The sequence below is a fragment of the Plectropomus leopardus genome, chromosome 14 (genome assembly GCF_026936395.1).
Source record: "Plectropomus leopardus strain MGB_pleo_1.0 chromosome 14, ASM2693639v1, whole genome shotgun sequence".
NCBI lineage: Eukaryota > Metazoa > Chordata > Actinopteri > Perciformes > Serranidae > Plectropomus > Plectropomus leopardus.
This window is the reverse complement of record NC_142189.1, coordinates 23,603,649-23,617,605: the sequence shown is the minus strand read 5'-3', so window position 1 is coordinate 23,617,605 and position 13,957 is coordinate 23,603,649. Positions and strand designations below refer to the sequence as shown.

The 13,957-nt window shown below is 39.5% G+C and overlaps 1 protein-coding gene across 2 annotated transcripts; it reads right to left on the bottom strand.

Annotated features, from left to right (window-relative positions):
• Positions 1-8,516: 8,516 nt before the first annotated feature.
• nkx2.4a (NK2 homeobox 4a) lies at positions 8,517-10,821 on the bottom strand. Of its 2 annotated transcripts, none has more exons than XM_088087431.1 (2): positions 10,331-10,821; positions 8,517-9,784 (listed from the first exon to the last, which is right to left on the bottom strand). In XM_088087431.1, the coding sequence occupies exons 1-2, from the start codon at positions 10,698-10,700 to the stop codon at positions 9,096-9,098; spliced, it is 1,059 nt and encodes a 352-aa protein (XP_087943557.1). In that variant the 5' UTR covers positions 10,701-10,821; the 3' UTR covers positions 8,517-9,095. The 2 variants fall into 2 exon arrangements, with proteins under 2 accessions (XP_087943557.1, XP_042357186.1); XM_042501252.2 differs by having other exon boundaries at positions 8,517-9,757.
• Between the last annotated feature and the right edge of the window lie 3,136 nt (positions 10,822-13,957).

Below are 13,957 nucleotides of genomic sequence, written 5' to 3'. Positions count from 1 at the left end.
TCCAACCACTAGATCTCAGGCTCACTCACATGACAAAAATAACTTGATAATCAGCTATTAATGAGTTTTACAACTTTTATGACATAATGATTTAAATAGAGCCTTTGTGTATTCATACTGGGGCACTGATTCTGTTTTCGGCCCATGGCACCTTGAGACAGACACAAAAGTTGTGATTCCATGGTTTGGCCATTATGTCAAATAGGCGTCAAAGCTCGGTGCTGTTCCTGGAAGCTTGATCCACCATTCCAACCTCCCAACATGGACTTTATCACTCTCTCCGCTATCTGATCTGACTTCGTTGCTTTTGCTCCTGTCATATGAAGGTCAACGGCCTGAATCACATAGGTATTACGATGACAGCTTCCTGGCTGACAATAATAGTGCATTACTCTCTGTAGGTATTAGTATGAACGGTAAATGAGAACAGCCTGCATTTTTCAGATAAATTTTGCCTGAGTTATTTCCTTTTTAGCCTGTAAACGTCAATTGTTTTTCTCACTTTTTCTTTCGGTTTTACGTGGCCAGTGATGAAAATGAGCTGATACAGTAATACATTTGCCTCACTGTATCACCAAAATGTCTTCAATATTCTGCATCACTTGCTGGGGAGGTAAGAAACCCACCCATGCTTCTAATAGAAGTTTCATCAGACAACATCATATAATGGTATGCAGGGCACACCTATGGCCCATTGCAGATTGCAGTGTATTGACCACCAAATCCCCAAATGATGCCTTAATCAATACAGCAGACAGAGTAAGTAGAGAGGAGAATCCTGTGTGTATGACACAAAGCCAGGATTAGGCCTGATTAGGGCAGTTTTAACATGTCCTGCTGATTAGGGGCCAGTGGATCTGACCGCTAATTAGCTGTGAAGTGTGGCTGGCCGCACAGACAGGACAGCGGCAGGAGGAGGGGTTGGCAGCCCAAATTCACCCCCCACCTTCCCTCCCTCCCTCCCTTGTCCACTCACCGCCCCCACAAAAGGCTCCGGGGCTCTTTGATTGGGTGTGCTGCATTGTGGAGAGGGGAGTTGAAAAAGAGTCCCATTTCCCTTTTGCTGTGCCACTACCCCCTGCAGGGTAGAGTCAATGTACCCTTTCTGTGCCTTCGTATGACCAGCTGGCTACAGCGGGGCAAATAAACACTCCAGGTCCACTGGGTAGTGTGACTCCCATCTGAAACAGAGCCTTTGTCCCCTGGGGATTGTGCCCTAATTGGTGTCCCCGAGACAAATTCTCAGTGTGATTGTTATTTGCACTGATGAGGTTATAACAGACAGATAATAAACACAAGATACAAGTAACAAGTAAATAATAGACTAATGTTAGCCTGCTGGAAGAAAAGGAGACCACCCCTCCTTGGTTTTCAATATTAATAACAACAGTTTAAAAAAACAAAGATTAAAATGTTATCATTCATAAACTTAAATTTAAAGAATAAAACTTTGAAATATAAAATAGAACAAAACTTTTGCAAAAAAACCCACTTTGTGTTTAAATGTTGTACAATCAGATTACATTTTAAATTACATTTAAAATACATTTTAAAACTGAGGCAGCCACTCCAGGTGCCACCCAGAGTTTTTTTAGGGGGAGTGTTGCCTAGGGCACCAAATTTGTTAGGTCTGGCACTGTTGTACAATTGTACAATATCTCACTTAGTAAGCAAACTAGTAAGATATTCTAGAGCCTAATCCATCCAGATATACAGTTATTTATGAAAAAAAAAGAGAAAAAGAGAAATGTCATATTTTGGCTGTACTTTGCAAAAGGTATGGACTTTGTAGACCTGGGCTGGCTTTTAGATCAGTGGTTACCCAACCTTTTTGGCTTGTATCTCTTTAAAATGAGGAAAGACGGGTGATCTGTTTTTTACAGCTGTATTATGTCACTGGACCAGAGGGATTTTTGACTTATCCATTTCCATTACCTAAAGGGGAAAAGGGAAATGATTTGAGGAGTCAGACAAGATAAGCAGTTTTATACATAATAATCATATTTTTGATTTACTCTTATCTCAGTAATCATCTTGTGACCCTTCAGATTTACCTTGTGACCCCTCTGGGTGATCTGGACCCCAAATTGGAGACCACTGCTTTAGATTAAAGTGGAAACCTTATTGCAAACTTACCCAAAATGACTTAAACCTTAAACCCCTATATTGAACCAAATCATGTAATAATAATTCAGAAAATAAAGTCTGAGACAGACAGTAATACTTTAAGCACTGGCCCAAGTACATTTTAATAACCCAAATGTAAACTTACATAAAAATAGAAAATAGACAAATGTATCACAACATAACATGGTTTTCCCTCAAATATGTCACTTTAATAAATAAAAAGACATCAAGAGGATAAAAACAATATCTTTGTAAACATATGGTGTATTAAAGGGATGGATGCTAATATTTTTAAGCATGAAGCTCCTAAATTTGGTGGCCACAGAGTAAGTTTTTGTGGCCAAGAGCCATCAGGCCATGGTTAATAACAAAACCTGTCACTTTTTTAAAATTTCTGTGAAATGGACAAACTAGAGTTAATGGCTATGTGAAACTACATTGATGTCACTTACACCTGAAGTCATTTGTATATTTGTACACTCGGAGGGGTATTCAGCTGTGTCCCCAGATTTCCCATCCCTGCCTCCACCCTGAGACCCCCCTGACCACAGCAACTCAAGAGGAAGAGGGGAGTCAGAGTAAAGGAACATGGGATTTGGGGCGTAATCCTGTTTGTCCTCGGGGTCACATGCTCTACACAGTTGAGATTGTCAGCTACAGTCTGGAAGTTTATTGGAGGGACAAACAGCAGTCTAATTGTAATTCCCTCTGGAGAGCAGTCAGTGTCTCCTGCTGAATGCTGGAGAGGAGACAGGTTGCTGCAAGATGATAATTGAAAAGAAAGTGGGTGGTCCTCTTTGGCCCCCATGGCCCTCCGGGACAGATATATTGAGACGTCTGCGTGTTTTGAAGGGGGCAGATTACAGAATGTTATATTTGAAGAAACGATTATGTCCTTCTAGGCTTAATTTGACAGACGAAGCTATTGAGCGCTGGCTGTTTCTGTTGTCTTTTGCCATTCATGTCAATTTGTGTGTGTGTGTGCGCGCGTGCATGTCTGTGTTTAGCTGTTTGCTGTTGGATCATTGCCCCCCATTAACTAGTTCTGAGAGCATTTTTCAGGTTTTTTTTTCTTTTTTTACAAGCATGTTTAAAGCGTCCTTGAATTTTCCAGAGCATTTTTTTACTTGTACAAATCCTGCCTCCCTGTTGTGTTTGTGTTTTATGTTTGCAGCATGCACGCCTATTTATCTCAAATTAAAATGCATGACCGTGTGCATAAACACTAGGACAATACGGTGAGATTGTGTGTACAAAAAGACATGAAACAATAAAAAGAAATAAAACACACTTACAGAAACACACACACACACACATACACATTGATAACTATGCCCTAGCCAACACACACTGATCTTATCCATTGCCTACCTTCATTGAACTGCTCTTCAGCCCTGGCCCTATTAACCAGTAATCCGCAGACTGGCAGCTGGCCATTACTGTGGCAACGGTGAGCTGGGACAAAACTGCTCGCTGGTTCAAAAGTAAAGAGGAGTGTTGTGAAGGACAGAGATGAACTCTTTTGTCCTGTGAATGTGTCTTTTTCATATTTCCAAGTACAAAAAAATAATTCATAATCATTTTTTCAATAATCATTTTCACTTCAACTCTTTACATGTTTGGAGCCGACAATGAAATGTCTTTTATGCTAGCTTGATTTTTCCTCTTTGTTGTAGTGTGCAGATTGAAAGTATAATTATATCATGTATGGCCCTGTCGACTGGAGTTGACAGGGCCATACAACGGGAGTACTTATGGCTTACAAATGGGTTATACAGAAACTTTTCCTTCATGTCATGAAAAATATTGGTTACTGATGTTTACAGTCAGCCATTTCACTGTGAGTTAAGTCTTTGTCCCATTTTACTTCCTTTTTTAAAGTGAAGGACAGATTTTTATACACCATAAAATGACATTTTTTGATTTTTATGGTGACAAAAAAATATGCCAGATATGTTGTATTAAATGTAATAAACTAAGTCAGTCATAAAAATATATCAAATTCCTTGGGCTAAAAATGTGTCACCTCACATAGCTGGTGGTATGAAGTTTACACTTTCTTTACAGAAGTCCTCTGCAGTTCTGTACAACAAAATTGCTATGTGGGACACTGATGCATTATATCGCATTGTGACGCATTTCTATTTTGTCAATAACACACCAAGGAAACACAGAATTAGATGAGAAATTTAGAGGTCAAAAAGTGTGGGCTTAAAATACAAACATTAAAGGAAGGAAAGAGCACACAAATCGATTGATTTTAGGGATCTTTCTTCAGCCTGTCCTTGCCTGGAGTCTAAACACAGTGCCACCTCAGTAGGGGCTCCATAGCCGTAATAGATTTTTTAGAATTAGCTAAACTAATTTTCTTAAAGAAGAGTTTGTGGGACTTAATGAGGCATAACTAATGGAGGTCCCACAATCATCAGTGCCATGCTGGAAGCACCATGGCAGGACAGAGCGGCCATTGATTCTTGCTTCAAACCTCTTGAGTTCCTAATCAGCTTCTTTGGTTGTGCGTTTCAGGCCTGACAAACCTATTGTTGGCCTGTGTCACTGGAGGTCAGTAGTTATTAGTGGCAACTGAAAACAGTTTCTCTAACTACTTATGAGCATGCATAGGGGGACTTGGAGGGGGGATTACTGGCAGCGCAGTGAGTCCGGCCGGCGCAGGAGAGAATGTGACATGGTTTTCTAATAAGGGATGCTGCCCCCACCACTACACACCCTCACACACACACACACACACACACTCCTAACCTGGTCCTCTATTCTAACCCCCTGCCATCAGTACAGACATTTGTGAATAGTCTTCAAAAGATTGCTTTGGCCTCATATTGCTAAAATGGTATTCATAGTAAGCAATGGAATTAGCCAGTGCAAGTCCTGGAATAGCATAATTGTGTGTGTGCACATGTGTGTGTGTGCTTTTGAGTTCATGTTATCGTCAAACTAAAGGCAACAGCAAAAATGTGGTTTCATGTATTTAATTTCATGGAAATCTATTAGAGTGAGAATTGCTTTCAGAGTCCTATGACCTTCTTGAAATGTTTTTTCCCCCTCTGTAGGAAGATGATTATTTGCAGGCTATTTTTTCCATCTGAAAATGACTGGAATTAGGGAACTTTTCTCGCTTCCGGCGTGGGGCAAACGACTTGCAGACTTGCTGTGACTCATTCTCTTTTTTTTGGAAAGCAAACAAATTCAGCAGGCATAGGTTTGAGATTGAAAAAGAGAGAGATTGTCTCTCCTTGGCAGAACGCGAGAGCAATACACTAATTAAAAATCTCACTCTGTGTCTCTCAGAACTTGCCAATTCAATGCATTCATTCGCACAGTGAAATGAAAGGCAGACCCCGCCACTCCTAATCATTTCACATGGGGCAAGATTTGGGGACTATTTTCTGGGAAGGGAGGGAGAGAGGAGGTGGTGGAATTTGTGGGAGTAAACTTTAGATATTAGACTTGATATCTATTCATGATGTCTGACTATATGCATGTATGTTATCATATAGAATACCATAAACAACATGAAATCCTCTCTGTTGTGTGGAGCCACATTTTACCTATATGCCCTCAGGAAAAATCTTCCACTATATTCCACTTAGAAACTAGGCCACATTGCTTTTAGCCTTCTGTTTTAATTGCTTTTTTTCTTCTTTTTTTTTGTTAAGACGAACAACACAAAACAACCTGTTGGTCTGGGCCAAACTAAACAAAAACAGTAAACTGTGTATGACCAGGGTTATATGTTTGGCCTATGTTTCTGTGTAAACTATGTAGCCAATAATGTTAAGCCTTTGCCAATTAGCGCTCTCTAGGTTGCCATGGTCAATTGAGGGACACATCAATAGGACTTGAAAAGGTTTCTCTGCGATCAGACCTTCTGACATATTAAGTAGAATAATGGGGAGGAAGGGACTTGGGGTGGGGGGATGTAGAGTCTGAAGCAAGGCTTCCTTCCACATTCACATTATGCAGTGCAACCTGCAATTACCTGAGAAGAATAGTCTAAAAATTCTTTACAACAGTGAAATAGATTACCCTGCCTTTTATGCTGTGTACTAACAGTATATATGGCATTGAGGTAGTAAGAGACTCCTTCCAGCTCTCCTGGAAATATCCGCTTTGTGCACGAGAGGCAATTTAATCTAATGCATGACTTATTTGGTTGCTTTATTTGTGAATGTGAGCTGCATGCATTTGTATGTGCACATGTGTGTGTTCTGCAACTACATACATGGAAGTAACACCACACAGTAGCATCTGCAGCCTTTATATAAAAAAAAACAACTTTCCAGACAGAAATGATGATGCCAGCACCAATTACAGTGCCCAGCCTGTCTCATATATCCTTACAAAGAGAGGTACCCCCCAATAAACTGAGAGAAGCAACAGGCACAATAGCCAGTGATTACCAAGCATAGCCTATTAGTGCGCCATAACTATGGCTATTGAAAAGAGAAAAGAATGGCTTCACCTCCACTTTCATTTCACGCGGTACACCATCAAAAATCTTTGTTGACAGCTCATTCGTGCCCTCAATTTAGAGACAAAATCAATCAGAAACACCTCGCATTATCAAAGTGTACATTGTGGAATGCATTCCTCTTTTTAACGCTCTTATCAAACTCCCTTCTGATGGAGTTGCAGCGCTCAATTCCAAATGTCAGGTGCATATTGGCTCTGAGGCTTCCTTCGAGTGTGGGGATGATAGCACATATACATACAGCTGCCAGGTATGTGAAGGGGTTGGAAATGGGGGCTCTCCAAGGTCTCCATTGAGACACACTGATAGCCATCATCATCATCACAGGGTGTCATCAGCAAGGAGATTGAGAAGTAATTTCAAAACGTGTTTAAATGACCACAGGAAATGAAATGTTAGTGACTATTATCTGACACTGCTGGTGTACAAAACAGGAGGACAGAAGCAAAGGGGAAGCGACACTGATGCTAAGTGATGACCTTAAACACTCTGGAGTTTGTTTGTACAAATCATTCATCTTGTAAAGAGATTGATCAGAATGAGGCTCATATGTGTGTTTGTGTGTCTGTGTCTGCATACACCATGAGAATGTGTGTGTGTGAATGGGAAAGAAAGTGTGGCAATGTGCTGCTGGGTATTTTACTTCCAGTGCCTTTCAATACATCAGAGAAAAAAAATGTAATTTAACAATAAAATAACACAAAATATAAAAACTCTTGCAGTATTTTTTAAAACTTAGATTGCATCCTTTAAAAGTCTTTAGATTTTTTTTTTTTAAATTATGGTTGTGATATATTTTGTTAAACAATAATTGGGTCAAAAATATAAAACAAGAAATAGGTTAAAAAAATAAAGCTGATTTAACTCTGAAGTTTTTTTGTTTTTTTTTTAAAAACATTTTTAAAGAAATACATATTGCAATAAAATTAAGATAACGGACCTATTAGGATATTTCCAATTTATAAACAACAGTGCGCTCCAAAAAAACAAAACAAACAAACAGAAAAAAACCCTAACTGACGCGCATCCAGCTTTACTTACGCTCTAAATCATTTTAAGTAATAAACGAGGAATCGGAATTAAAAGTCCTAAATAATTTAAAATTAATAAATTAAAATTAAGAAGCATCATTTTAAATTATTCAACGTAAAGCCCATTTTAAAATGAAGTTGGGACGTTTTATTTTGATAAACATGTGATCTAACCACTGAGGCCTGTGCATAACAATAATAATGAAAGTAATAATAATAATAATAATAATAATAATAATAATAATAATAATCTATGATTAGGTGTGTAATTAACTTTAATGCAGCACCATAATAATACGGGGCATGTGCTCCATTCCTTTGGATAATATATCCGTTATTACAATAATTAGTAGTCATTGTGTATTTTTTAGAGAAGCTCGCATTCACAATAAATAGATCAATTATATTGCGGCAAAACGAAAGTCTGGGCCTATAACACAAAGCAAGATCAATGCGTTTTAAGAAATTATTTTTTTGAAGGAATTAGAACAGTTATATTAATGCATAAAATAATGTCACTAAAACCTATTTGAAAATGATAGTGATTTTTTTTTTTTAAAAGGCTGATTTCCCGGTCTCAGTCTTGCAGACATCCTCCATAAAGGCAGCCCTCCAAAATGTCACCTGAACAATGCTGGCTCCCTCATCGACCTTGCTTTCCTGCTCAATTTGGTCTCAATCACAACATAATGAAAATGCACTCCAAAAACAGATCCCTTTTAAAAAATTACTTCTTCAGGAATAGCTCTCACACTTCAAGTTATTTATTGTTAACGTTCACTTGGTTTTGAAACATATACAGCAGCCATTACGCATTTGTTCCTTTTTAACTTACAAAAGAATAAAGAAAACATAAAAGTGGACGGAATAACGATTATTATACAGTTAAACGCATTCTTGTGTGTTAGCCAAATATACAAGTCCCTACTTTATTTAATAAGTCTAAATGAATACATTAGTTTACAATATTAATATGATAAAATACCAGGTTATCACCGTAAATAAGGAGTGGTGGCTTAGTGTACTTCAAACCTGATCCCACCTTCACCCCCTCCCCAAGTCCGAACTCAAGTGAAGCAGCATTCCTTTTTGTTTCAACAACATAGACTACGTTTAAAACATCATGAGGAAGGTCCAAAACATGGATTACAAAAGGTCCAGAAACGACATAATTGCTTTCAAGGGCAGCCATTTCTGTAATGTTCAAAAATAGACTCCCCTCTCAGAGATGTCAAGAAAATGTGCCCTGATCAGCTGGTGCGCCTCTGTGCGCCTTGTCCCCTCCAAAACCAAAGGGCCCCCGTGTTCAGCCTTCATATATATTTATATATGAACATATATACATATGAACACAGAAACTTATGTTCATGTGTATATATAAATTTGCTCTTGCATGGGCTCATCCGCAGGTTCACATAGAAAAAAAAGTGACAGTACTGTATTAAGTCCTACCACGTTCTGCCGTAGAGGAGGTTTGAGCTGACCATGTTACTGGTGTAATCTACAGCAGATGTGTCTATCTGGGCCATGTTGAGCTGGCTGTGCAGTGAGGGGGGGCTGGGCGACATCTCCTCCAGCTCCAAAGCGTTCACCTGCTGCTGGTTTTGATGCTGGGTGAGGCTGCTGGTCGTGGATGCGAGCACAACTCCGGCTCCGTTCTGTTGTTGGCTCTGCTGTTGGCTCTGTTGTACCTGTTGCTGGTTCGGCGTCGGCGTGTTGGAGCCGTTCTGGCACGGTTTACCGTCCTTCACCAGAACTGGCACGGCTACGCGCCTCGGGGACTGCGCCTGCTGCTGGCACAGGTTACCGTCCTGTTGCTGCTGCTGCAGCTGCTGCGCCGCCTTGTCCTTGGCCTGGCGCTTCATCTTGTACCGGTGGTTCTGAAACCAGATCTTCACCTGGGTCGGCGTCAGGTGGATCATACTGGCCAGGTGCTCCCTCTCGGGCGCCGACAGGTATTTCTGCTGCTTAAACCTCCTCTCCAGCTCGTAAACCTGAGCCTGCGAGAACAGGACGCGCCGTTTCCTCCTGGGCGCAGCGTGGAGAGCTGGCATGGATTTGGTGGCGTCCGCCATCCCTGAGAGACTCCCCATGCCGGTCATGTTCATACCTGTGGAAGGTCCCATGAATCTAGAAACTTAAAAATATACATACATATACGTGCGTTCAATAAACAGAAGAGGAGAACACTGTTTCGCCTGTAGTAGTCTTTATTGATTATTGGCTGCTATATGTGTTAATTATTAAAGTTAGAAAGCATAATCTTAAATACACATTGATAATAATCATAAAATAATAATAATTGTAATAATGATAATAATAATAATGATAATGATAATAATAATCTAGATCTTGCTTTCAAGTATTTTCTCATGCCAAAGATAAAAAAAAGTCGAAACAGACTTGAAATAATGATCTCCTTTTCAGTTTAACCGTCAGAAATGATCAATTTAAATTAAAGATTTATTAAATAATGTACAGTATATGCACGAACTTTTTTATCGTTAGCTGCAAAACATGAATTAAATATTTTTAAAAAAGCGATACGTGTTAAGTTTCGTGCGTTGTTTCTCTCTCTCTTTACTGAAATGCCAATTTATTTCTTTTATTTACGACGAAATAAAACGAGAAAAGTGTACATAAATGCGGTAAAAAAAAAAAAAAAAAACAACAAAAAACTTACTTGTGGAGTATCTTGGATCTGGGTTGGCGCTGTACCACCCTGTTGCTGCTGCACTATTCCGCATGCTTTCCTGGTACGACGGGAGGTCTCCCATGTTGCCAATGCTTCCATTGCAGTATCCCCCCATTGCGCTGTGGGAGAACTGGGAGACGGTGTGCGGCATGTGGTAAGTGGTGGCCACGGTGGCGTTATGGCCCATGGAGTGCTGTTGCATGCCGGTCTGAGACACCTGAGGCTGTCGGTAGGCTCCCAGTGGAGAGGTTAGGTTCCCTGCGCCGTCCATGCCACTAAACTTCTTGTAGGTCTCCTCGATTGGACTCAAAATATCTGTCACTGAAAAAGGCGTAGTGTGCTTTGGGCTCAACGACATGATTCAGAAAGCAGGTAGATTTTTGTGTTTGAGCAGATCAACCGTGTTGTTGTATCGGCTCTCTCCTTGGTGGATGTCTACGTAAGAGAGTGCTTGTAGAGCGCCTGAGATCCTATTGATCGCCTTGGAGAAGGAGGCGAGCCCAGGGCGCTCTTAGCCCGGGTTTATTGGAGCCAGGAGCCAGGTTTACGACAAACACAGGGGGCGGAGCAAAACTCCTAAACCAGCAAACAATAGTCATTGACATTTTAGGGAAATAATTCATGAAAACACACTTTGCTTTATATTAAGTTGTATATACACGAATAAAACGTGTTTATGATGCTGTCCTTTCTCATATATACAGGTGAGAATAACCCATTATGTGCTGCACATCAGCTGATCTGACCACATATGACTATTTTGCGTCAGTAGGGAATTCCACTCTTTCTGGAAACTTTGAGAGCACTTTGAACAGACATAAGGGGCCACCGAGTATCATCAAAGAGGCACAATGAAGTTGTATGACCGGCTCATTTATGCTTCTTAAGCATCATTTTGGCCCCAGCAGAAAGGGACAAGTCCAAATAAGCTCAAAATGACAAAAAAATGCTGAAAGGGAGCGGCAATATCCATTCAATCTGTGAGTATATCACTATCTAATATCCATTAGAAATTATAATTTTAATACACAAGATTTATAGAATATATATTTGTCAAAAATGACAAGTTTTTTTCTGAAAACAATTTCTCAGTTTTGGAATTAATTTGGTGTAAACCCATTATTTATTTCTTATTTCTCTAAAAAATAAAATAAAATAAAGTAAAACAAAACAAAAGCACTGCTGTTTCATTAGACTTAATGCAATTTGGAGACAATATTTTAAGCCTCAAACCCTCAAGTCTGGTCACCATAATGACACTTTGCAGTCTTGACCTGACATTGTAATCTCTGTGCAAACTGACTGGCGCCAGGGGAAGAATCAGGGGAAGAGACGCACAACAGGGGAGGTCAAAAGAGAAAAGAGCTACTACAAATTGCAATAATGAACACCAGTTAATGTAGCTTCCATTACAGCCTTACATGTGCCCTTTATAGATTTGTATTACCGAGCCTATATGGCTCATAACCATGCAATAATTGAGAGGCATGGCTATTATGCTGCTCATAAATATAATTCTAACGATATTTGTATATTTTCTCCATCAACACCTCGAAGCAGACAACAGTAGGAGCAGGTGTTGTGAGTCGAGACGTGAAATGTGCTTCCTTTTAATGGAGGAAGGAAACACTCGTCTCCATGAAGCCACTAATGTAATTTAGCATGGCATGGCAGCAAGTAGCTACCTACCCTAATTGAGCAATTGAAGATTTGACATGGTCAGTCATCAATTAAAGCGACATATCGAGAACGACAATCTCCGGTTGAGTTGATGCCTGATTGTAATAAATCATTGTTCTTATGCATATTTTAGTACACGAATTTACTCTTCAGGTTTTTCTTTTTCAAATCCTCAGATGCCTGAGCGGATTTAATGTGAAGTGCTTCGACTTGATTGTTGTTGAGGTAAACCAAACAATCCGTGCGCATGTCAAAGTCAGCTGGAGTTGACAGAAAGACGCCGAAAACATCCCAAAACTAAACGTGTGTTTGGCAAGAGAGGGATAACAGGTGTAAAGCAAATGCTCACAGTTAAAAAAAAAAGTATTTTTCCCTATTAAAGTATAAAGATTAAGATAATCAACTCCTTTATTAAAATTAATATGTCATACCTGAAAATTTTCCAGACTTCTGTGCGCCTTTTCCACTCTTTTGCCAGCGGCAGCATGATGTCTTTTCAGGGCGAAAAGAAAAGGTAGGCCTCGGCCCAGACCTCTAACATTATGTAAATGAGGCAAACCTCTCAACCTTGTGGATTACTGAGTCAGAGAGCAGGACCCTGGTCCACAGACCCTCCACATTAGGATCCCATAAAAATGTGGAGCTGGCTGGCTGCATGCAACGCTTATGAGGGCTTATAGTCCACATTAATATAGTTGTCAATCTAAGTTAACTTTTTTTTTTTTTTAAATTTTACACATCCAGAGAATATGATGTGGCCAAGGCAGCCGGGAGTAGGACTAACGGACGCGCCATGGAGCTGTGGAGAAGGCCCGGCAAAGGTTTGTTTGACACATTTATAGAGAAAATAATGTAAATTGCCAAACATTTTTTGCAGATTTATGGTAACAGTTATTGGATGTATCTTACTGTTGTGTTGGAACAGGATACAATTAGCGTGTGTGACGCAAATACCATACAAAATATTCATTTGAATTAGATTAAACTGACCCTTGACGCCCTTAAGAGAATAAGTATGAGGGAAACTATTATTTATCTCAAGAGATACACACAGGGATGTTTATTATTTTGTCTTGATTTCACCTGTTAATACACGCCTTTAAAATTCTGCTCTTTGAATCTACTATTTGTCAAACTCAATCGTTAATTTCACTTTAAAAAATTTGAATTGTTAACATACAGTTTAAAGCCTGTAATAATAGAATGACAACCAAGTGTCCCTTTATTCTATAGGGAGCTGTTAGCCAAGTATTGCTTGTCAAAAGTGACTAAATCGTCTGTTATTGTGTGCATTATTGAAAAGATTTATTGGTGCAAAGTCGCTCTATTTAAATAAACAGTGCGGGCTTCCTATAGAGACATTTAACCACCTTTCCAATATATAATGTGTATGCGTCACCGGGCCATTTAAGCACCGTTAACCAGAAAAAAAAAACAACCCATTTATATAGTTTGTATCATACAGAGAACATTTCCCCGATATCATCACCCCCATCAGCTCAGCTAAGCACAGCAGATGGACCAAAGCGCCTGGTTACTAAAGTGTTTTTTCTCCATCTCGTCGTTGTTGGTTCAATACCCTGAGAGATGTGGAGAGATGGCTGAAGGGCCAGGGTCCTGACCTGCAACCTCAGCCACACACCAGACACACACACAAAGTGCGGAAACATTTTATTCAGCCTTGCAGGCCTTAAACCTAAAACTTAAACTCTTTCATATAATGCTATTTTATCAATTACAAAAATGGTGAGAGGTTTCCAGTTTTCTCTTCATTTTTCTCTCGTGCAGTTTAGATTATTATTGGTAAGGGAATAATAAAACATGTCACGTTAAAGGTTAGATTATAAATACCAAAGCACTGCTATAAAAAAAAAAATCCTTTTTAAAATTTGCGTGCGTAATTTACGCACGACCTTGGCACAAGCTTTCACCTTT